This window comes from Salmo salar, chromosome ssa09 (genome assembly GCF_905237065.1).
Source record: "Salmo salar chromosome ssa09, Ssal_v3.1, whole genome shotgun sequence".
Taxonomy (NCBI): domain Eukaryota; kingdom Metazoa; phylum Chordata; class Actinopteri; order Salmoniformes; family Salmonidae; genus Salmo; species Salmo salar.
The window spans coordinates 140,262,733-140,287,951 of record NC_059450.1 but is presented as its reverse complement, the minus strand read 5'-3'; the positions used below and the strand labels follow the sequence as shown (position 1 = coordinate 140,287,951).

The 25,219-nt window shown below is 46.1% G+C and overlaps 1 protein-coding gene across 4 annotated transcripts in view; it reads right to left on the bottom strand.

The window, feature by feature from the left end:
• LOC106613139 (paired box protein Pax-3) overlaps nt 1-25,219 on the bottom strand; it is a 44,502-nt gene that overhangs the window by 5,426 nt on the left and 13,857 nt on the right. For all 4 annotated transcript variants that reach the window (XM_014215101.2, XM_014215099.2, XM_014215103.2 and 1 more), the window contains exons 5-7: nt 8,259-8,458; nt 1,760-1,925; nt 1,354-1,565 (exon numbers count right to left, since the gene is read on the bottom strand). In XM_014215101.2, coding sequence (XP_014070576.1) covers nt 1,354-1,565; nt 1,760-1,925; nt 8,259-8,458 — 578 coding nt within the window. The remainder of the gene's footprint in view (nt 1-1,353; nt 1,566-1,759; nt 1,926-8,258; nt 8,459-25,219) is intronic.

The following is a 25,219-nucleotide window of genomic DNA, read 5'->3' as shown; positions in this document are numbered from 1 at the left end:
GAGATGAGGGGTGTTCGATTTGTAGAATTGTGTGTTGTGCCAACATGTATCAAAAGTTCTCCACATCTTGCATGCAAATAATAAGTATCAATCCATCTTAGTTTCTACATAGAGTAGGCCTAGTTGATCTTCGATATACAGTCTTCATAACCAATTTATAAATTAAAGACCCATCCAATTTAAGTCAATTCATAATTTAAACTAATAAGGACTATACATTCCTACATTCCACACACGTACAATTTTTTTTAGCTATTCTGCACCAATTATATAAGTAACAAAACATGGGAAGTAATCTACATAAATTACACACATAATTCAATTTATATTCGGTAGTAATCAATTTGAACACTGGAACCTTGATTTATTACTGTGCCAAAGCGTGAGGATATTATGCGCGTGTTGATGGGCTAAAGCACGGGAAGATTTAGAGGCAATGACGAAGAGACTGGAAGCAAAAGTATATTTGCCCTACTGCAACAGAAAAATACTGAATATTGCCTAAAAATATTTATTATTTGGAAAAGTTTTTCAAGACAAAAAGCAGGCCCGACTGAGGTGGTTAGTGCCTCCACAATGACTGGTAAGAAATGACGAGACGACAATACATTTTCTTTGATAGACGATATCTTCCCGTCGTTATGACTTAGCCTATTCATTGTCATTTATATCAATTGAACACATTTCAGTAGATTAAACTGAACAAAATAAATGTCTCACAAATTACCATCAAGTATTTTAAACGTTCATCAATAATATCAAACATTTCAAATGTTTCCCTTTAAAAACCATGTGACCTGTGTAATGTCATTTTTGCATACTGTCTAACCATGCCAGGCTCTCCAGTCATTCATCCTTCATGTCCATATTGTCACACTCTCTAAAGTGACCCTGAAGCACTGTGTGTGTGTGTGTGTGTGTGGGTCTGACTTTGAGCAGCTGAAATCTCATTTTCTGCTTGTTAGGACAGCCCTTAATGTTTAGGTAAAGGGACGACAAGCCTCATGCCTGTATAATTGGCCATAATTGTCTTTTCAGTTTTAATTTGTCTCATCTTCTCCTCATTCATTTGTCCTCCTCCGTGTCTGTCCTCTGTCCTTTCACTCCACCTCACACCCACCTCCACCTCACACCCACCTCCACCTCTCCCCACCTCCACCTCACACCCACCTCCAACTCTCCCCACCTCCAACTCTCCCCACCTCCACCTCTCCCCACCTCCACCTCTCCCCACCTCCACCTCACACCCACCTCCAACTCTCCCCACCTCCCGACATAGATAAGAGTATGAACTGTGTGTGTGTGTGTACGTGTACCTGTGTGTGTGTAGATCCGTAGCTCTGTTTGACTCACCTGGGAAGAGAGGCCGTTGCTGATGGCAGGATTCATGGGAGGGCCTCCTGACGTGACGAAGCTGTCGGAGTAGCCTGAGAAGCTGTGGCGTCCAGAGGCCAGGCAGTAGGCAGACCCCCCATCCTGTCCTCCCCCTCCTGAACTCTGGTGGTGGCCTGAGGATGGGGGCAGGGGCTGGGGCCGGTGCAGCGTGCTGGCCTGCTCCGACACCGCTAAGGGAAGGACAAATAGAAAAGAAGAACTTACCATTTACATATATTGTCTCTCAATTGACAGATTATTACATTGTAGTCAATATTTAACAATTTGCTAATCAAGCTCAATTGTCTGAACTCTGAGAGCAATAGCTGTATATCTGAAACACACAGGATGTTTAGCCTGTGGCCTTGTTTACAGAGTGTCCCACCTTGTGATATGGATGTAGGGGGATACGGGCTGTCAGACAGCTGATAAGGGGAGAGACTGGACATGGCAGAGGGCGGGAAGCCCCCAGGGATCAGGTGATTGAAGGCCATGAGCTGACTAGCTCCAGCCTGCTTCCTCCACCGGGCTCTTCTGTTACTGAACCACACCTGGAGAAAGAGGAAAATATGACATGATATCTTACATTGTCTTAAACATACATTCCCATATATACAGTGCATTCGGAAAGTATTCAGACCCCTTGACATTTTCCACATTTTGTTAAGTTACAGCCTTACAAAAGATGAATTAAATGGAGAAAAAAATCATTAGCTATCGAGACAGAATACCTCATAATGACAAACCTAAAACAGGTTTTTAGAAATGTGTGCAAATGTATGAAATAAAAACAGAAATACTTTATTTACATAAGTATTCAGACCCTTTCTATGAGACTCAAAATTGAGCTCAGGTGCATCCTGTTTCCATTGATCATCCATGAGATGTTTCTACATCTTGATTGGAGTCCACCTGTGGTAAATTCAATTGATTGGACATGATTTGGAAAGGCACACATCTGTCTATATAAAGTCCCACAGTTGACAGTGCATGTCAGAGCAAAAACCAAGCCATAAGGTTGAAGGAATTGTCCGTATATATCTTGGGAAGGGTACAAAAAGGGTACGAAAAAACTTCTGCAGCATTGAAGGTCCCCAAGAACCCAGTGGCCTCAATCATTCTTAAATGGAAAACGTTTGCAACCACCAAGACTCTTCCTAGAGCTGACCGCCTGACCAAACTGAGCATCAGGGGAGAAGGGCCTTGGTCAGGGAGGTGACCAAGAACCCAATGGTCACTCTGACAGACCTCAAGAGTTTCTCTGTGGAAATGGTAGAACCTTACAGAAGGACAACCATCTCTGCAGCACTCCAACAATCAGGCCTTTATGGTAGAGTGGCCAGATGGAAGCCACTGCTCAATAAAAAGCACATGACAGCCCGCTTGGAGTTTGCTAAAAGGCACCTAAAGATGCTCAAACCATGAGAAACAAGATTCTCTGGTCTGATGAAACCAAGCTTGAACTCTTTGGCCTGAATGTCAAGCATCACGTCTGGAGGAAACCTGGCACCATCCATACCGTGAAGCATGGTGGTGGCATCATCATGCTGTGGAGATGCTTTTCAGCGACAGGGACTGGGAGACCAGTCAGGATCGAGAGAAAGATGAACGGAGCAAAGTACAGAGATTCTTGATGAAAACCTGCTCCAGAGAGCTCAGGACCTCAGACTGGGGCAAAGGTTCACCTTCCAAAAGGACAATGACCCTAAGCACACAGCCAAAACAAGGCAGGAGTGGCTTCGGGACAAGTCTCTGAATGTTCATGAGTGGCCCAGCCCGGACTTGAACCTGATCGAACATCTCTGGAGAGACCTGAAAATGGCTGTGCAGCAACGCTCCCCATCCAACCTGACAGAGCTTGAGAGGATCTGCAGAGAAGAATGGGAGAAACTCCCCAAATAAAGATGTGTCAAGCTTGTGGCGTCATACCCAAGAAGACTCAATGCTGTAATCGCTGCCAACGGTGCTTCAACAAAGTACTGAGGAAACGGTCTGAATACTTATATAAGTGTGATATTTCCGCTGGTTTTTTACTCATAAAGTAGCGAAAAATTCAAAAAAACTGTTCTTACTTTGTCATTATTGTGTGTATATTGATGAGATAAACATTTTTTTACACATTTTAGAATAAGGCTGTAATGTAACAAAATGTGTAAAAAGTCAAGGGGTCTGAATACTTTCCGAAGGCACTGTATTAATGGTTACTGACTGTAATTTGTGCATATGTGTATATCTCTCTCTATGAGTCAATATGTTTTTGTCTGACTGCATTTTTTTAGTTTCTGATTTCTATGTATTGTGTGTGTGTGTGTGTGTGTGTGTGTGTGTGTGTGTCTAAACCCTGTGTGTTATTGTCTGAGTGTTTATGTGTGTGTGTCGGGGTCATGTGTTCCTCTCCAGACCTGCCCATGTGACTCCTGGCTGCAGCCAACAAGGCTCTCTCTATCTCCACATCTCATGCCTCACCACAGGAACATCATTTAAACATAGCAACACAACACAATTTACATTGTCCCCCCACCCCTATAAATTCCTCGAACTATAAATTAGCTCTGATGGTCTTATGTCAGCCCTGTTCCATAGCCATAAAGTCACCCAAAGCTTCAAGTACTGTAGTTAATGAGAATAAGACAATTGTATTTGAGGACTGTGCTTGCCTCAAAATTCATCTATTCCAACTAACTCTCACAGTCTCACTTCAGAATTAAGCGTTCATCTACAGTTGAAGTCGGAAGATTACATACACCTTAGCCAAATACATTCAAACTCAGTTTTTTACCATTTTTTTTACATTTAATCCTAGTAAAAATTCCCTGTCTTAGGTCAGTTAGGATCACCACTTTATTTTAAGAACGTGAAATGTCAGAATAATAGTAGAGAGAATGATTTATTTCATCTTTTATTTCTTACACCACATTCCCAATGGGTCAGAACTTTACATACACTCAATTAGTATTCTATAGGTATGAGGTCAGGGCTTTGTGATGGCAACTCCAATACCTTGACTTTGTTGTCCTTAAGCCATTTTACCACAACTTTGGAAGTATGCTTGGGGTCATTGTCCATTTGGAAGACCCGTTTGCGACTAAGCTTTAACTTCCCTGGGCTAGGTGGGGCGCTTGCTAGTCAACAGCCAGTGGAATCGCGTGGCGCGAAATACAAATAACTAAAAAATGCTATAACTTCAATTTCTCAAACATATGACTATTTTACACCATTTTAAAGACAAGACTCTCATTAATGAGGGAAATAAGTATTTTACCAACTCTCAATCAGAAAGATTTATGGCTCCCACCGCCATAAAAAAGCCAGACTACGGTTTGCAACTGCACATAGGGACAAAGATCGTACTTTTTTGGAGAAATGTCCTCTCGTCTGATGAAACAAAAATAGAACTGCTTGGCCATAATGACCATTGTTATGTTTGGAGGAAAAAGGGGGAGGCTTGCAAGCCGAAGAACACCATCCCAACCGTGAAGCATGGCGGTGGCAGCATCATGTTGTTGGGGTGCTTTGCTGCAGGAGGGACTGGTGCTATTCATAAAATAGATGGCATCATGAGGAAGTGAAAATTTACGTGGATATATTGAAACAACATCTCAAGACATCAGTCAGGAAGTCAAAGGTTGGTCGCAAACGGGTCTTCCAAATGGACAAGGACCCCAAGCATACTTCCAAAGTTGTGGCAAAATGGCTTAAGGATAACAAAGTCAAGGTATTGGAGTGGCCATCACAAAGCCCTGACCTCAATCCCATAGAAAATGCATTCACATACAAAGATTAAATATTCACTTACTTTTTGAAAATCTTCCACTGATTTGTCATCCAAAGGGTCCCAGCTATAACATGTAGTGTCGTTTTGTTAGATAAAATCAATTTTTATATCCCAAAAAGTCTGTTTAGTTGGTGCCATCGATTTGAGTAATCCACTTGTTCAACTTGTAGAGAAATGAATCCGACAATCTACGCCTAAACTTTGTTTCAACCAGTCAAAATACGTTTGTATTTACTCCTCAGACATCCTAAAATGTAATCAAACTATAAAATTTAGCTCAGAAAGAAGTTTGTTCAATAGGAAACCGATTTTAGCAGTTGCGCAACTTCGTCATGGTGCGCAAAAACACGGATTTCCAAGACAGTGTCCTCTTACAAAAACTGTTATTTCTTATTCGTTTTTGAAGTTACAAGCCTGAAACCTTGTACATAGACTGCTGACACCCTGTGGAAGCAATAGGAATTGCATCCAGGGAGCTATTTTACAATATGACCTTTCTCTTGCATTTCTAAGAGGATGGTCTTTCAAAAAACAAAACTTCCGTTTGGTTTTTCTTTGGATTTTCTCCTACCATATCTATTGTGTTATATTCTCCTACATTATTTTAACATTTCTACAAACTTCAAAGTGTTTTCTTTCCAATGGTACCAATTATATGCATATCCTGGCTTCAGGGCCTGAGCTACAGGTAATTTACTTTGGGCATGCCATTCAGGTGGAAATGGAGAAAAAAGGGGCATAGCCCACTTTTGAGAAATCCCGCTATGCCCTCCGACAAACCATGAAACAGGCAAAGTGTCAATACAAGACTAAGATTGAATCCTACTACACCGGCTCTGACACTCGTTGGATGTGGCAGTGCTTGCAAACTATTATGGACTATAAAGGGAAGCACAACCGTGAGCTGCCCAGTGACACAAGCCTACCAAATGAGCTAAATGACTTCTATGCTCGCTTCGAGGCAAGCAACACTGAAGCATGCATAAGAGCATCAGCTGTTCTGGACAACTGTGTGATCACGCTCTCCGTAGCCAATGTGAGTAAGACCTTTAAAAAGGTCAACCTTCCCAAGGCCGCAGGGACAGACAGATTACCAGTACGTGGATCCCGAGCATGAGCTGACCAACTGGCAAGTGTCTTCACTGACATTTTCAACCTGTCCCTGACCGAGTCTGTAATACCAACATGTTCAAGCAGACCACCATAGTCCCTGTGCCCAAAAACACCAAGGTAACCTGCCTAAATGACTACAGACCTGTAGCACTCACGGCTGTAGCCATGAAGTGCTTTGAAAGGCTGGTCATTGGCTCACATCAACACCATTATCCCAGAAACCCTAGACCCACTCCAATTTGCATATCCACAGATCCACAGATGATGCAATCTCTATTGCACTCCACACTGCCCTTTCCCACCTGGACAAAAGGAACACCTATGTGAGTATGCTATTCATTGACTACAGCTCAGCATTCAAAACCATAGTGCCCTAAAAGCTCATCACTTAGCTAAGGATCCTGGGACTAAACACGTCCCTCTGCAACTGGATCCTGGACTTCCTGATGGGCCACCCCCAGGTGGTAAGGGTAGGTAACAACACATCTGCCAAGCTGATCCTCAACACGGGGCTGCTCAACGGTGCATGCTCAGTCCCCTCCTGAACTCCCTGTTCACCCATGACTGCATGGCCAAGCACAACTCCAACACCATCATTAAGTTTGCAGACAACACAACAGTGGTAGGCCTGATCACCGACAACAATGAGACAGCCTATAGGGAGGAGGTCAGAGACCTGGCAGTGTGATGCCAAGATAAAAACCTCTCCCTCAATGTGGTCAAGACACATGAGATTATGTGGACGACAGGAAAAGGAGGGCCGAGCACGCCCCCATTCTCATCGATGGGGTTGTAGTGTAGCAGATTGAGAGCTTCAAGTTCCTTGGTGTCCACATCACCAATTAACTATTATGGTCCAAACACAGCTGCACCATCGAGAGCATCCTGACTTGTTGCATCACCACCTGGTATGGCAACTGCTCAGCCTCCGACCTGCTAGGCACTACAGAGGCTAGTGCGTATGGCCCAGTACATTACTGGTACCAAGCTTCCTGCCATCCAGGACCTCTATACCAGGCGGTGTCAGAGGAAGGCCCTAAAAATTGCCAAAGTCTCCAGCCACCCTAGTCATAGACTGTTCTCTCTGCTAACACAAGGCAAAGAGTACCGGAGCACCAAGTCTAGGTCCAAAAGGCTTCTTAACAGCTTCTATCCCCAAGCCATAAGACTCCTGAACAGCTAATCAAATGGCTACCCTGACTATTTGCCCCCCTCCCCCCCATTTTTACGCTGCTGCTACTCTCTGTTTATTATCTATACATAGTCACTTTATCTCTACCTACATGTACATATTGCCTCAATTACCTCGGCTAACCTGTGCCCCCGCACATTGACTCTGTACCGGTACCCCCTGTATATAGCCTCGCTACTGAAATCTTAAGGTTAGGCATTAACTCCGAATAGTTGTGGTAAGGGTTAAGGTTTGGGATAGGCTTAAAACAAAAATCTCAAAAGCAACTTTCTATCGCTGGATTCAAACTTGCAACTTTTGGAATAAGTGGCCGGTTTCCACATCATCTTCCAGCATCTTCAGACATGGATGGACGTCAAATAGTGACTTGTATCACGTGTGACCTGGCTTATCCATTCACAGGGACAGAGCGGATAAATGAACCCATCCATATCAATAAATTAACATTTAACTCAACAGGCCCCCTTCTCCTCTGAACAGTATGGGGGGGATGTGGTTGGCTGCTGCTGCTGAGAGTCGGTGTTGTGTGACTGGCGGGACTCATGTTGATTCCATATGTAATAGCCCCATGCTGGGCCCGATACAGCCTCCATACGGGAGCTGTTGTGGGGAATTTTCTGGGCCGTAGATCAGAGCTGGGACTGCATATTGGACCCCTGGGAACACAGGATGAAGGGGCAGGCCAGAAATGTGTGTGTGTGCGTGCGTGTGTGTGTGTGTGTGTGTGCAGTGCATGTGTGTGTGTGTGTGTGTGTGTGTGATGTGTGATAAAGAGTGTGTGGGTGTGATGTACGTGTTGTCTACCTGAACTCTGGCCTCTGTGAGTTTGGCCCTCTGAGCCAGCTCTTCCCTGGTGTAGATGTCAGGGTAGTGTGTTCGTTCGAAGGCTCTCTCCAGCTCATCCAGCTGTTCGGCCGTGAAGGTGGTTCTACTGCGGCGCTGCTTCCTCTTCAGAGGCAGGTCTGGTTCAGACTCCACGTCCGACCCCTCATCTGAGTGGCTCGCTGCTCCAAAAGACAAGAGGTGCACAGTTAGGGCTTTCATGGTGTTAGTACAGTATCATTATCATAGGTAACAGTTAATTATGTTTTTTTAGAACTAGATTCCGTTAGTCAAGTCCATCGTTGTAATTAATACGTTGTAATTAATAATGTGTTCTTAACTGACTGGACTGGTTTATAGAAAAGTTCAAAATAAATAAATCAGTCTTAAAAACACATCTTCAGTTTCTTATTCTCCTGACTACAGTGATCAAATAGAATGCAGGGAGACCAATAGGGAGAGCCGTCTAGAAAAAGAAGTGTAGTGATTCAGAGTGAGAGTGAAGAACAGAAGGATGAATCCATCCATCCACTTGAAGTGTGAACTTGTTTGCTTTCCTTTTTGCCCCATGCTATCTGTTTACATAAACCTCTTCAGAGGGGCCACCACCACCCCTCCCAACGCTCCCCATCTCTCCCAATGTTCCCTCTTGTCTTGTGCACCAACAGACTTCCATTCATAGGGGAATTCTGTGTGCTTTTATAAATAATCCCTCAGGACAAGGTTCCCGAGGCGTGGCGGCAGTGGGATTGAGAGGACTAAGCGCCACACAAAGGCCTAATTTTGATCCAGGGACCGTTCGTTTTTTACGGGGGGAAAGGGGGGGTCAGTGACAGAGAGAGAGAGTGTCGAGGGGAACCTGCATTGTCTACAGTTGCAGTCTTGCTGGAGCCCCAGTAACGGTTGGGGATGGAGAGAGGGACTGGGCAGCAGTCCCCCATACACCCCCCTCCACACCACTTGCAGGTGCATGCTGGTCTTGTTTGCTCAGAGAGAAACGCCGGCCCTTTAAAAGCTAATTCAGCAGAAGAGGCAGTGAATTGACGAGGCTCTCTAAAGCTATGGCCCAGTGGTAACACAGTGGTAACACAGTGGTAACCAAGGGCAAGGGCAAGCCAGACAAACAGACAGACCCAAGGGCAGGGAGACCCAGAGATCAGACTCTCCTCAGGCCAGTGTCCAACGCCCAGCTTTACTATGCCCCTCAGTGTCTCTGCATCTGTCACTGTGCACATTAGCATGCAAAGGCATGTACATTTGTACTAGAGCGGGGCGATTTGGACAAAAATCCTTGACTGAATTGGCCAAATTGAGTCAATATTGATAAATTGAACGATACGTTTATAACATTAATGTGCACCACAGTTTTTTTTATTATCCTTCAAAGCCATTTTCATACCACAATTTCAAATAATTTCTGAGTAAAAACCTTACAGCAATTGTTTAAACTTAAAATGGTCAAAAAGAAACAGAAATTGCTTCTTAAGCCTGTCTGGGAGTGGTCTAAGTGGGGAGGGGAAAACTGAAAACTAGCTGTTATTGGTAGAAAGGTTTCAACTCTCGTTTTTATTGGTGATGTCACCAGGCAGGCCAAAACTTCACCCACCAAAACAGGCTGAAATTTCGGGCAATCTTTTCTAACAGCTCCAACAGTAAAAGTATTATTCCAACCTCATAGTGAGGAAATATATACAGTGCCTTCGGAAAGTATTCAGACCCCTTGACTTTTTCCAAATTTTGTTATGTTACAGCCTTATTCTAAAATGGATTGATTAAAAAAAATCCTCAGCAATCTACACACAATACCCCATAAAGACAATCAATGGAATTTACCACAGGTGGACTCCAATCAAGTTGTAGAAACATCTCAAAGATGATCAATGGAAACAGGATGCACCTGAGCTCAATTTATTAAAAATACAATTTACATAAGGATTCAGACCCTTTGCTATGAGACTCGAAATTGAGCTAAGTTGCCTCCTGTTTCCATTGATCATCTTTGAGATGTTTCAAGATCTTGATTGGAGTCCACCTGTGGTAAATTCAAATGATTGGACATGATTTGGAAAGGCACACACCGGTCTATATAAAGTCCCACAGTTGACAATGCATGTCAGAGTAACAACCAAGCCATGAGGTTGAAGGAATTGTTTGTAGAGCGTCGAGACAGGATTGTGTCAAGGCACAGATCTGGGGAAGGGTACCAAAACATGTCTGTAGCATTGAAGGTCCCCAAGAACACAGTGGCCTCCATCATTCTTAAATGGAAGAAGTTTGGAACCACCAAAACTCTTCCTAGAGCTGGCCGCCCAGCCAAACTGAGTAATCGGGGGAGAAGGGCCTTGGTCAGGGAGGTAACCAAAAACCCGATCGTCACTCTGACAGAGCTCTAGAGTTCCTCTGTGGAGATGGGAGAACCTTCCAGAAGGACAACCATCGCTGCAGCCTCCACCAATCAGGCCTTTATGGTAGAGCGGCAGGATGGAAGCCACTCCTCAATAAAAGGCACATGACAGCCCGCTTGGAGTTTGCCAAAAGGCATCTAAAGATGCTCAGACCATGAGAAACAAGATTCTCTGGTCTGATGAAACCAAGATTGAACTCTTTGGCCTGAATGTCAAGCATCACGTCTGGAGGAAACCTGGCACCATCCATACCGTGAAGCATGGTGGTGGCATCATCATGCTGTGGGGATGTTTTTCAGCGGCAGGGACTGGGAGACTAGTCAGGATTGAGGGAAAGATTAACAGAACAAAGTACAGAGATCCTTGATGAAAACCTGCTCCAGAGAGCTCAGGACCTCAGACTGGGGCGAAGGTTCACCTTCCAACAGGACAACGACCCTAAGCACACAGCCAAGACAACGCAGGAGTGGCTTCGGGACAAGTCTCTGAATGTCCTTGAGCGGCCCAGTCAGAGCCCGGACTTGAACCCGATCAAACATCTCTGGAGAGACCTGAAAATAGCTGTGCAGTAATGCTCCCCATCCAACCTGACAGAGCTTGAGATGTTCTGCAGAGAAGAATGTGAGAAACTCTCCAAATACAGATGTGCCAAGCTTGTAGCGTCATACCCAAGAAGACTCAAGGCTGTAATTGCTGCCAAAGATGCTTCAACAAAATACTGAGTAAAGGGTCTGAATATTTCCATTTTTTGTTTGTAATAAATTTGCAACAATTTCTGAAAACCTTTGTCATTATGGGGTATTGTGTGTAGATTGATGAGGGGAACAAGATATTTAATCAATTTTAGAATAAGGCTGTCACATAACAAAATGTGAAAAAAGTCCAAGGGGTCTGAATACTTCCCTAATGCACTGTATATATAAACCACAGTAAAATCACATTTTTGACTGGTACTGTATATATAAACCACAGTAAAATCACGTTTTTGACTGGTACTGTATATATAAACCACAGTAAAATCACGTTTTTGACTGGTACTGTATATATAAACCACAGTAAAATCACGTTTTTGACTGGCACTGTATATATAAACCACAGTAAAATAACGTTTTTGACTGGCACTGTATATATAAACCACAGTAAAATCACGTTTTTGTCTGGTACTGTATATATAAACCACAGTAAAATCACATTTTTGACTGTACTGTATATATAAACCACAGTAAAATCACATTTTTGACTGTACTGTATATATAAACCACAGTAAAATCACGTTTTTGTCTGGTACTGTATATATAAACCACAGTAAAATCACGTTTTTGACTGGTACTGTATATATATACCACAGTAAAATCACGTTTTTGACTGGTACTGTATATATACCACAGTAAAATCACGTTTTTGACTGGCACTGTATATACAAACCACAGTAAAATCACGTTTTTGACTGGTACTGTATATATAAACTACTACTACTAGTGTGATGGTTGTACCGCCATCAATTGTCCTATTAACAAGCCCCCATATTAGCAAACTTATTTCATTTCAAACTACACATTTCTCTAGTATAGGCTACTTATCATAATGAACGACATCAGCAAAATGCCTGTGATAAGTGATTGGTATGGTCGCTGTTGAGCATTTTCAGTTTATCGTCTCAGCTCTACTTTGTACACACACACACACACACACACACACACACACACACACACACACACTCTCTCTCCCTCTCAGACAGACATTGAAGTGGTCAATGAGTGGAAGCTTCAGCTTGATTGAGGTGGTGTGATATGAGACTTGACAGCTTTTGTATGTCGACTATTCAAGTTAAAGTAAGATCAGTTGTAATACTACTGTGTACTCTGTTCTGAAGCGTATGGGCTGGTTTCCTACCAGGCAGTTCTAGTAGGCCTTTAGCTATTTCAGAACAGAAGTTCATTGAGGCTGGCGCGCCGACTTTGTGTTACACTTAATGAATTCCCTGGAGCAGAGGGGAAGTTTTTGTGCAACACTGTATTAGTTCCCCCTCAGAAGCAACAATAAAAAACAAGAAAACCCAAATAGCTTGGGGCTCCTCATGTGAAACTGATCCACTCCCCCCTCAGTGCTTTCCATTCTATTCTCAACACCAATGGCAGTAGAATGCATTAAGAGCAAATTGGTAAAGAAACATTAAACAATGTGAGAGAGGGGGAGAGAGAAAGAGAAAGGGTAGGGGTTGGGAGAGATGTTGCCTTTGGGTATTTGGGAAGATTATTCTATTTGCACTTTATCAGAATGCTACCACTTTCTATTTCTGTTTACATTCACAGATACAGGCCATTCAGCTGCTCCCATCCACACTAAACAGAACCAAGATGTAAAATGATTGCCTGTCACGGTTAAGACCATTATTACATTGAATCAAGAAAGAAACTACAACTTTACTACCTCCAACAGCCTAATGAATTTTTCACTCTGAGTTTCTAGTCGAACAAATCTTTTAATTCCTGAATTCATAACATCCTCAAGCCACATCACTAACCAGACAACAATTGCAAATACATATTATTGAGAGGAGGAACCCAGGGGTGGATGGATGGTTTTTAGGTGGTGGTAGTGGCTGGTGGGGTAGGAATTTGGGGTGTGGAGGAGTTGGAGTGGGGGCATTATTTGAAACAGAATTGCTAGTGAAAAACAGAGAGGAGCCTTTGTAGCTTCAGTTCCTGGAGGCTCATAGGGAATGCTTAGTTTCCCCACAGTTACCAGCATGCAACAGCGTTCCAAAGAATTTCACAGGGATTTAGATTCTGGGAATGCCGAGTTGTTATAAAAATCCTTAATTACTTTGGAATTACCTATCGGTTATGACCAGTCTGCTTTGGGGATCCTAGGGAACGTCTTTCAAACTAAGTGTCAGTATGGCATCTCTTTGAGGTTTGCAGTCCCATCTCTCATGTGACAAAACTATTTATACTCTCCCCCATCTCCCTCTCTCCCCCATCTCTTTCTCTCCCCCATCTCTTTCTCTCCCCCAGCTCTCTCTCTCCCCCATCTCTTTCTCTCCCCATCTCTTTCTCTCCCCATCTCTCTCTCCCCATCTCTTTCTCTCCCCATCTCGTTCTCTCCCCATCTCTTTCTCTCCCCATCTCTCTCTCTCCCCCATCTCTCTCTCTGCCTACTCTGTCTCTCTCTTTCTCTCCCCATCTCTTTCTCTCCCCCATCTCTTTCTCTCCCCCATCTCTCTCTCTGCCTACGCTGTCTCTCTCTTTCTCTCCCCCATCTCTTTCTCTCCCCATCTCTCTCTCCCCCATCTCTTTCTCTCCCCATCTCTTTCTCTCCCCCATCTCTTTCTCTCCCCATCTCTCTCTCTCCCCTATCTCTCTCTCTGCCTACTCTGTCTCTCAATTTCTCTCCCCCATCTCTTTCTCTCCCCCATCTCTTTCTCTCCCCCATCTCTCTCTCTGCCTACTCTCTCTCTCTTCCTCTCCCCATCTCTCTGCCTACTCTGTCCCTTTCTCCTCATCCCCATCTCTCTCTCTGCCTACTTTGTCCCTCTCTCCTCGTCCCCACCTCTCTCTCTGCCTACTCTGTCTCTCTCTTTCTGTTACCCATCTCTCTCTCTGCCTACTCTGTCTCTCTCTTTCTCTTCCCCATCTCTCTCTCTGCCTACTCTCTCTCTCTTTCTCTTCCCCATCTCTCTCTCTGCCTACTCTGTCTCTCTCACCTTGTCCCCATCTCTCTCTGCCTACTCTGTCTCTCTCTCCTTGTCCCTACCTCTCTCTCTGCCTACTCTGTCTCTCTCTCCTTGTCCCTACCTCTCTCTCTGCCTACTCTGTCTCTCTCTCCTTGTCCCTACCTCTCTCTCTGCCTACTCTGTCTCTCTCTTTCTTTTCCCCATCTCTCTCTCTTTCTCTCTCTTTGTTGCTCTAAGGCTGAGGTCTTTGCTGGCGATTTGCACGCTCCATCTGTGGAATCCGTCATGGCTGCCTCGACCCGCACAGAGGGGCCTGTCACCTGCCCCACGGGGGAGCGGGGGGCACAAAGAGGGCCAGAGAGGGGCAAGGGGGGGGGGGCACAGCTTGGGGGCTCCCCAAAACCTTCCTCTGCAGCCTGGAGGGGACCATGGGAGCACCTGAGGGGTAGAGGAAGGAGGAGGCCTTTGTTGTTCTCCTATTCAAATGTAGGCTACCACAATCAGGCTTCTATGACTGTGCATTTGTGTTGTTGATGTTGTTGTTGTTGTGTGTGTCAGTGTGTTTGTGAAAGAGAGTGTGGGTCTTACAAAGGCATTAGTGTTGTTGTTGTTGTTGTGTGTATCAGTGTGTTTTTGAGAGAGAGAGAGAGAGAGAGAGAGAGAGAGAGAGAGAGAGAGAGAGAGAGAGAGAGAGAGAGAGAGAGAGAGAGAGAGAGCGAGAGAGAGGTCACCAAGTGGCGTAGCACACAGTAGGGGGTTGAAGTGACAAAGGTGTACCTGGTGATACCTCCCCTGCCACCTGTTAACTCCCACTGCTCTCAGTACTCTGCTTCAGAGCAACACACTCTCTCTCACACACACACACACACACACACACACACACACACACACACACACACACACACACACACACACACACACACACACACAGAGACACACACACACAGAGAGACACACACACACACACACACACACACACACACACACACACAGAGACACACACACAGAGAGACACACACACACACACACACACACACACACACGGAGAGAGACACACACACACACACACACACAGACACACACACACACACAGAGACACACACACACACACACACACAGAGAGAGACACACACACACACACACACACACACACACACACACAAACACACATGCGCCTAGGCTTCTGTAGACTGTGAAAATTGGTACTGACAGTACATTACATAGACCATCCTTCTGCTTCTAGGTTAATGAGCCTTGTCAGCCCTACGACAACTCTGGTGGTGTGAAGATACACACTCACTCATACACTCACTCACACTTACTCACTCATTCACTCATACACTCATTCACTCATTCACTCATACACTCATACACTCTCAGTCACTCACTCACTCACTCATACACTCATACACTCACACTCATACACTCACACTCACTTATACACTCATACACTCACTCACACTTACTCACTCATTCACTCATTCACTCATACACTCATACACTCTCAGTCACTCACTCACTCACTCAATCATACACTCATACACTCACACTCACTCACTCACTCGCACTCACTCACTCACTCACTCACTCACTCACTCACTCACTCACTCACTCATACACTCATACACTCACACTCAGTCACTCACTCACACACTCACTCACACACTCATACACTCACACTCACTCACTCGCACTCACTCACACTCACTCACTCACTCACTCACTCACTCACTCACACTCACTCATACACTCACACTCAATCACTCACTCACACTCACTCATACACTCACTCACTCACACTCACTCATACACTCTTACACTCATACACTCACTCACTCACTCACTCATACACTCACTCACTTACTCAATCATACACTCACTCACTCACTCACTCATACACTCCCTCACTCACTCACTCATACACTCACTCACTCACACTCACTCATACACTCCCTCACTCACTCACTCATACACTCACTCACTCACTCACACTCACTCATACACTCCCTCACTCACTCACTCATACACTCACTCACTCACACTCACTCATACACTCATGCACTCACACACTCATACACTCTTACACTCATACACTCACTCACATTTACTCACTCACTCACTCACACACTTACTCACTCATACACTCACTCACTCATAAAGTTTTCAGCGCATTTTAATTTTGACATAGATATTCTGTATTTCGCACATTGGACATACAAACAAATGCATACCAACATATTTAAAGCACACAGCAATGAGTTTACCATTTTCCCCTGACACTACTTTGGTCATTACTCCTGAGTTAAAAATAGTTCCAGGTAAAAAAAAACATTTTTATTGTATACAGGATGAATGTGTTTTGTATGGCACTGCTGAATAGCCTTTGCAATCAAATTATCCACGAACCCCACATATCTATGAATACATAAACTGTCTTAAAATGTTTTATTCATACTATAGCTCAACTCTCAAACGTACTTCTCCATGTATTTTGACTTCACCTCAACTGTGAGGGGAGTGGTTTACAGTATGTGTGGATTGGACCCGTAGACTTGCCAGTTTGTAAAACCCCAAAAGACAGTGCAATCCTGGGAGGCACACAGCACATAGCAGCCTGGGCCAAAACAACCTGAGAGGCACACAGCACATAGCAGCCTGGGCCAAAACAACCTGAGAGGCACACAGCACATAGCAGCCTGAGCCAAAACAACCTGAGAGGCACACAGCACATAGCAGCCTGAGCCAAAACAACCTGAGAGGCACACAGCACATAGCAGCCTGAGTCAAAACAACCTGAGAGGCACACAGCACATAGCAGCCTGAGCCAAAACAACCTGAGAGGCACACAGCACATAGCAGCCTGAGTCAAAACAACCTGAGAGGCACACAGCACATAGCAGCCTGAGCCAAAACAACCTGAGAGGCACACAGCACATAGCAGCCTGAGTCAAAACAACCTGAGAGGCACACAGCACATAGCAGCCTGAGTCAAAACAACCTGAGAGGCACACAGCACATAGCAGCCTGAGCCAAAACAACCTGAGAGGCACACAGCACATAGCAGCCTGAGTCAAAACAACCTGAGAGGCACACAGCACATAGCAGCCTGAGTCAAAACAACCTGAGAGGCACACAGCACATAGCAGCCTGAGTCAAAACAACCTGAGAGGCACACAGCACATAGCAGCCTGAGTCAAAACAACCTGAGAGGCACACAGCACATAGCAGCCTGAGCCAAAACAACCTGAGAGGCACACAGCACATAGCAGCCTGAGCCAAAACAACCTGAGAGGCACACAGCACATAGCAGCCTGAGCCAAAACAACCTGAGAGGCACACAGCACATAGCAGCCTGAGCCAAAACAACCTGAGAGGCACACAGCACATAGCAGCCTGAGCCAAAACAACCTGAGAGGCACACAGCACATAGCAGCCTGAGCCAAAACAACCTGAGAGGCACACAGCACATAGCAGCCTGAGCCAAAACAACCTGAGAGGCACACAGCACATCGCAGCCTGAGCCAAAACAACCTGAGAGGCACACAGCACATAGCAGCCTGAGCCAAAACAACCTGAGAGGCACACAGCACATAGCAGCCTGAGCCAAAACAACCTGAGAGGCACACAGCACATAGCAGCCTGAGCCAAAACAACCTGAGAGGCACACAGCACATAGCAGCCTGAGTCAAAACAACCTGAGAGGCACACAGCACATAGCAGCCTGAGCCAAAACAACCTGAGAGGCACACAGCACATAGCAGCCTGAGTCAAAACAACCTGAGAGGCACACAGCACATAGCAGCCTGAGCCAAAACAACCTGAGAGGCACACAGCACATAGCAGCCTGAGCCAAAACAACCTGAGAGGCACACAGCACATAGCAGCCTGAGTCAAAACAACCTGAGAGGCACACAGCACATAGCAGCCTGAGTCAAAACAACCTGAGAGGCACACAGCACATAGCAGCCTGAGTCAAAACAACCTGAGAGGCACACAGCACATAGCAGCCTGAGTCAAAACAACCTGAGAGGCACACAGCACATAGCAGCCTGAGCCAAAACAACCTGAGAGGCACACAGCACATAGCAGCCTGAGCCAAAACAACCTGAGAGGCACACAGCACATAGCAGCCTGAGACAAAACAACCTGAGAGGCACACAGCACATAGCAGCCTGAGCCAAAACAACCTGAGAGGCACACAGCACATAGCAGCCTGAGCCAAAACAACCTGAGAGGCACACAGCACATAGCAGCCTGAGTCAAAACAACCTGAGAGGCACACAGCACATAGCAGCCTGAGCCAAAACAACCTGAGAGGCACACAGCACATAGCAGCCTGAGCCAAAACAACCTGAGAGGCACACAGCACATAGCAGCCTGAGCCAAAACAACCTGAGAGGCACACAGCACATAGCAGCCTGAGCCAAAACAACCTGAGAGGCACACAGCACATCGCAGCCTGAGTCAAAACAACCTGAGAGGCACACAGCACATAGCAGCCTGAGCCAAAACAACCTGAGAGGCACACAGCACACTAGCAGCCTGAGTCAAAACAACCTGAGAGGCACACAGCACATAGCAGCCTGAGCCAAAACAACCTGAGAGGCACACAGCACATAGCAGCCTGAGCCAAAACAACCTGAGAGGCACACAGCACATAGCAGCCTGAGCCAAAACAACCTGAGAGGCACACAGCACATAGCAGCCTGAGTCAAAACAACCTGAGAGGCACACAGCACATAGCAGCCTGAGCCAAAACAACCTGAGAGGCACACAGCACATAGCAGCCTGAGCCAAAACAACCTGAGAGGCACACAGCACATAGCAGCCTGAGCCAAAACAACCTGAGAGGCACACAGCACATAGCAGCCTGAGCCAAAACAACCTGAGAGGCACACAGCACATAGCAGCCTGAGCCAAAACAACCTGAGAGGCACACAGCACATAGCAGCCTGAGCCAAAACAACCTGAGAGGCACACAGCACATAGCAGCCTGAGCCAAAACAACCTGAGAGGCACACAGCACATAGCAGCCTGAGCCAAAACAACCTGAGAGGCACACAGCACATAGCAGCCTGAGCCAAAACAACCTGAGAGGCACACAGCACATAGCAGCCTGAGTCAAAACAACCTGAGAGGCACACAGCACATAGCAGCCTGAGTCAAAACAACCTGAGAGGCACACAGCACATAGCAGCCTGAGCCAAAACAACCTGAGAGGCACACAGCACATAGCAGCCTGAGTCAAAACAACCTGAGAGGCACACAGCACATAGCAGCCTGAGCCAAAACAACCTGAGAGGCACACAGCACATAGCAGCCTGAGCCAAAACAACCTGAGAGGCACACAGCACATAGCAGCCTGAGTCAAAACAACCTGAGAGGCACACAGCACATAGCAGCCTGAGTCAAAACAACCTGAGAGGCACACAGCACATAGCAGCCTGAGTCAAAACAACCTGAGAGGCACACAGCACATAGCAGCCTGAGCCAAAACAACCTGAGAGGCACACAGCACATAGCAGCCTGAGTCAAAACAACCTGAGAGGCACACAGCACATAGCAGCCTGAGTCAAAACAACCTGAGAGGCACACAGCACACAGCAGCCTGAGCCAAAACAACCTGAGAGGCACACAGCACATAGCAGCCTGAGCCAAAACAACCTGAGAGGCACACAGCACATAGCAGCCTGAGCCAAAACAACCTGAGCCCCCCCCCCCCATTCCCAAGGATGGTAAAGAATAGAGGATTTAACTGGAACAGACTGTGCTCCTGGAAATCAGCTTGGTTTTGTGGGGACTGCGAGTGGGGACAAAAAGGCTTTAAAATGTAAACAGAGAGATGGAGGCGGGGTGCACTGAGTGTATGGAGCTCAGTTTTGGGCATGGTGGGTTGGTGGATGGGTGGAGTTGCTGACCATATGTGTTTCTATTTACACAACCTTCTCATGGTGGTTAATGAACGGATGGCAGGTACAGCCATGGAAGTTCTCTTGGGGTGGTTGGTAAATGAAGAGGGTAACTGAGTCAGTGACATGTGCCCCCCTCCGAAACAAAACAAAAGGCAGAGGAAACAAATGAAGCATTTATTTGGGCAGGGAGTGACGCTGGTCCTTTTCAGGGGCCGGGGGACTAAGTGACTGCCCAACTGCATTAAACAGTACATAGAAGACTGGGCAGATGCCTGAAGGATAATGGTTAACTGACAGCTTATGGGCCCATCTGCGCCTCTCCCATGTTGTTAAAGGAGGTGGGGGGTGCTCACTTGACTTGCTAAGGAGGAGCCCCGACCTCTACAGCTGCCCTGTAATTGAGAGTGTGTGAAGAACGCTGTGTGTTTGTCTGCACTGTCAACGTGTGTGTGTGTGTGTGTGTGTGTGTGTGTGTGTGTGTGTGTGTGTGTGTGTGTGTGTGTGTGTGTGTGTGTGTGTGTGTGTGTGTGTGTGTGTGTGTGTGTGTGTGTGTGTGTGTGTGTGCGAGAGAGAGAGAGTGCGCGTGAGAAAAAGATGTGGTGAGAGAGGAAGAATAACTAATAAATCATAACCTCATCAAGCGTCATGAAAAGAAAGAGTGAAGAAGACAAAGCGACCAAGCTCTCCTCAAACGATGAAAACCTAGAGAGAGAACCTTGAGAGAGAAAACCTCTAGACAGAAAACCTCTAGAAAGAAAAACTTGAGCGAGAGAAAATCTCTAGAGATTCGAGGGAGAGAGAGAGAGAAGACCTTGAGAGAGAAAACCTCTAGAGAGCAAACCTCTAGACAGAAAAACGAGAGAGAGAGAGAGTCACGTTCTTCAAAAGGACGGGACCAAAGCGCAGCGTGCGTATAGTTCCACATATTTTATTTTAAAGTGAAACTTAACAAAACAACAAAGACCAAAATGAACGTGCCGTTCGTAGCACACAAATGCACTAAACAAAACAATATCCCACAAAACACAGGTGGGGAAAAGGCTACCTAAACATGATCCCCAATTAGAGGCAACGATTACCAGCTGCCACTAATTGGGAACCGTACAACTCACCAACATAGAAATACAATGACTAGAACACCCCCCTAGTCACGCTCTGACCTAAACACCATAGAGAACCAAGGACTCTCTATGGTCAGGGCGTGACCGTTCCCCTCCCCCCCAAAGGTGCGGACTCCGGCCGCAAAACCTGAAAACAAATGGGGAGGGTGGGGGGGGGGTGCCTCGGAGGAATCTGGCCATGGAGCTGGGTTGGCCGCCGTGCCTGGACTGGGCACCGGCACAGAGGAAGGCTCCGACCATGGAGCTGGGTTGGCCGCCGTGCCTGGACTGGGCACTGGCGCAGAGGAAGACTTCGGCCCTGGAGCGGAACTGGACGCCGTGCCTGGACTGGGCACCGGCGCAGAGGAAGGCTCCTGCCTTGGAGTGGGACTGGACACTGTGCCTGGACTCCCCGGATCGTTGACCATCACTGGAAGCTCCGGGCCATTGACCGTCGCTGGAAGCTCCGGACTGTGACCCGTCGCTGGATGCTCCGGACTGTGAACCGTCGCTGGAAGCTCCGGACTGTGAACCGTCGCTGGAAGCTCTGGACTGTAAACCGTCGCTGGAGGTTCCTGGCTGTAGAGGCGCACTGGAGGCCTGGTGCGTGGAGCCGGCACAGGTTGCACCGGACTGGTGACACGCTCTTCAGGGCGAGTGCGGGGAGCTGGCACAGGCGTCACTGGACTGGTGACACACACTTCCGGGAGGGTGCAGGGAGCTGGCCCATGACGCACCAGACTGCTGACAGGATCTTCAGGTCGAATGTTGTGCAGAACACACCTGACCAACATCTCTCTCATCTCTCTCAACTTATCCATTGCCACCCTGATGGTCTCTGGCTCTTCAGGACGAGTGTGGGGATCCGGCACAGGACATACTGGACTGGGGAGGCCCACTGGAGGACTGGTGCTTGGAGCCGGCTCAGGTTTCACCGGATTGATGACACGCTCCTCCAAACGCCTGCGTTGCCGCATACTCCTAGCTAACCCCTCTCTACGGTATCCTTCCTCACACTGTTCCATCGACTCCCAGGCGGGCTCTGGCTCTCCCAGCTGCTCAGTAGACCACCCCTCGTGCACCCCCAAAAAAATCTTGGGGTTTCTGTGGCCGCGGTCCCCGGCGTCGTCGCTGTCCTTCCTGCGTCCTCTGAGACTCCCGCCAAGGAGGGGTCTCATGTCCTCCAATGATCTCCTCCCATGTCCAAAACTCCTTTACCTCATGAACACGCTGCTTGGTCCTTGCCTGGTGGGATATTCTGTCACGTTCTTCAAAAGGACGGGACCAAAGCGCAGCGTGCGTATAGTTCCACATATGTTATTTTAAAGTGAAACTTAACAAAACAACAAAGACCAAAATGAACGTGCCGTTCGTAGCACACAAATGCACTAAACAAAACAATATCCCACAAAACACAGGTGGGGAAAAGGCTACCTAAATATGATCCCCAATTAGAGGCAACGATTACCAGCTGCCTCTAATTGGGAACCATACAACTCACCAACATAGAAATACAATGTCTAGAACACCCCCCTAGTCACGCTCTGACCTAAACACCATAGAGAACCAAGGGCTCTCTATGGTCAGGGCGTGACAGAGAGAGAGAAAACCTCGAGAGAGAAAACCTCTAGACAGAAAACCTTGAGAGAGAAAACCTCGAGACAGAAAACCTCTAGACAGAAAAACTTGAGAGAGAGAAAACCTCTAGAGAGCAAATCTCTAGACAGAAGACCTCTAGAGAGCAAACCTCTAGACAGAAAATCTCTAGACAGAAAACCTCAAGACATAAAACCTATAAACAGAAAACCTCTAGAAAGAAAAACTTGAGAGGGAGAAAATCTCAAGAGAGAAGACCTTGAGAGAGAAAACCTCTAGAGAGCAAACCTCTAGACAGAAAACCTCTAGACAGAAAAACGTGAGAGAGAGAAAACCTCTAGACAGAAAACATCTAGACCAGGTATTCCCAAACTGGGGTAGGGGTACGCACAATTCCATTGGGGTTACACCGAATAAAATTGTGAATCACATTGTCAAAATCTTCACATTTTCAAACAGTACATTTATATTTTCCAACGGGGCTATACATTTGGGTGAGTTTTTTTTCTGTTGCCTGAGCAGCCTCGTTTCACTGACAAAAATAAAATTTGTGTTCAGAGTGTTCTAGTGTTCAGCGAAATAACAACACAATGTCAAATACAGGTAGCCTAGTCAAATAATTAACATCCAATCACATTAACCGCTACTCTTTTGCTGGAAACCTTCACTCTTGTGCAGACATTTAGAAACTAAACATGGCAATTTGAAAAATAAGCCACTGGAGTTTTTTGATCCAGAATAAAGAGGACTTTCGAGTAGTAAGACATGTATAAAAGCAACAGATACCATTAATAAGAAGGGTCTAGAAGCGTCTTATATGGTGAGCTACCGAGTGGCTAGGACAGGCAAGCCCCATACTATTGTGGAGGACTTCATTCTTCCTGCTGCTGCGGATATGGCTGGGACAGCGCTGGGGGAAAAGGCCACAAAACATATACAGACAATGCCTTCATCAAACAACACTGTTTCACAACGCATCACTGACATGGCAGGAGATGTTTTGAAACAATTAGTGCTTCGCATACAAGCCAGTGAATTATATGCATTACAGCTGGATGAGTCAACAGACATGGCGGGCCTGGCACAGCTCCTGGTATATGTCTGTTACGGTTATGGGGCTTAATTAAGGAAGACATCCTCTTCTGCAAACCACTGGAAACCAGGACAACAGGAGAGGATATTTTTAAAGTACTGGACAGCTTTGTGACATCTAATGGACTTTGGTGGTGAAGATGTGTCGGTATCTGTACTGATGGCGTAAAAGCCATGACAGGGAGACATAATGGAGTGGTAACGCACGTGTAAGCAGTTGCTCTGACGCCACTTGGGTACACTGCAGCATCCACCGAGAGGCTCTTGCTGCCAAGGGAATGCCTAACAGCTTGATAGATGTTTTGGACACTACAGTGAAAATGGTTAACTTTGTTAAAGCAAGGTCCCTGAACTCTCGTGTATTTTCTGCATTATGCAATGATATGGGCAGCGACCATGTAACGCTTTTACAACATACAGAAGTGCGCCGGTTATCAAGGGGCAAAGGATTGACACGTTTTTTTTATTAAGAGACAAGCTTAAAAAGTGTTCTTTACTGACCATCATTTTCACTTGTCTGACCGCTTGCATGATGACGAGTTTCTCACACGACTGTTCAATCTGGGTGATGTTTTTTCTTGCCTGAATGATCTGAATCTAGGATTACAGGGACTCTCCGCAACTATATTCAATGTGCAGCACAAAATTGAGGCTATGATTAAGAAGTTGGAGCTCTTCTCTGTCTGCATTAACAAGGACAACACACAGGTCTTTCCGTTATTGTATGATGTTTTGTGTGCAAATGAACTCAAGGTTACGGACGATGTCAAATGTGATATAGCAAAGCAACTGAATGATCTGGGTGTGCAATTACGCAGGTACTTTCCCGAAACGGATGACACAAACAACTGGATTCGTTATCCCTTTCATGCCCTGCCTCCAGTACACTTACCGATATCTGAACAAGAGAGCCTCATCGAAATTGCAATAAGCGGTTCTGTGAAAATTTAATTTAATCAGAAGCCACTGCCAGATTTCTGGATTGGGCTGCGCTCAGTTTCTTGCCTGGGCAAATTGCGCTGTTAAGACACTGATGCCCTTTGCAACCATGGACCTATGTGAGAGTGGATTCTGGGCCCTCATTAGCATGAAAACCAAATACAGGCACAGACTGTGTGTGGAAAATGATTTAAGACTGAGACGCTCTCCAATACAACCCAAC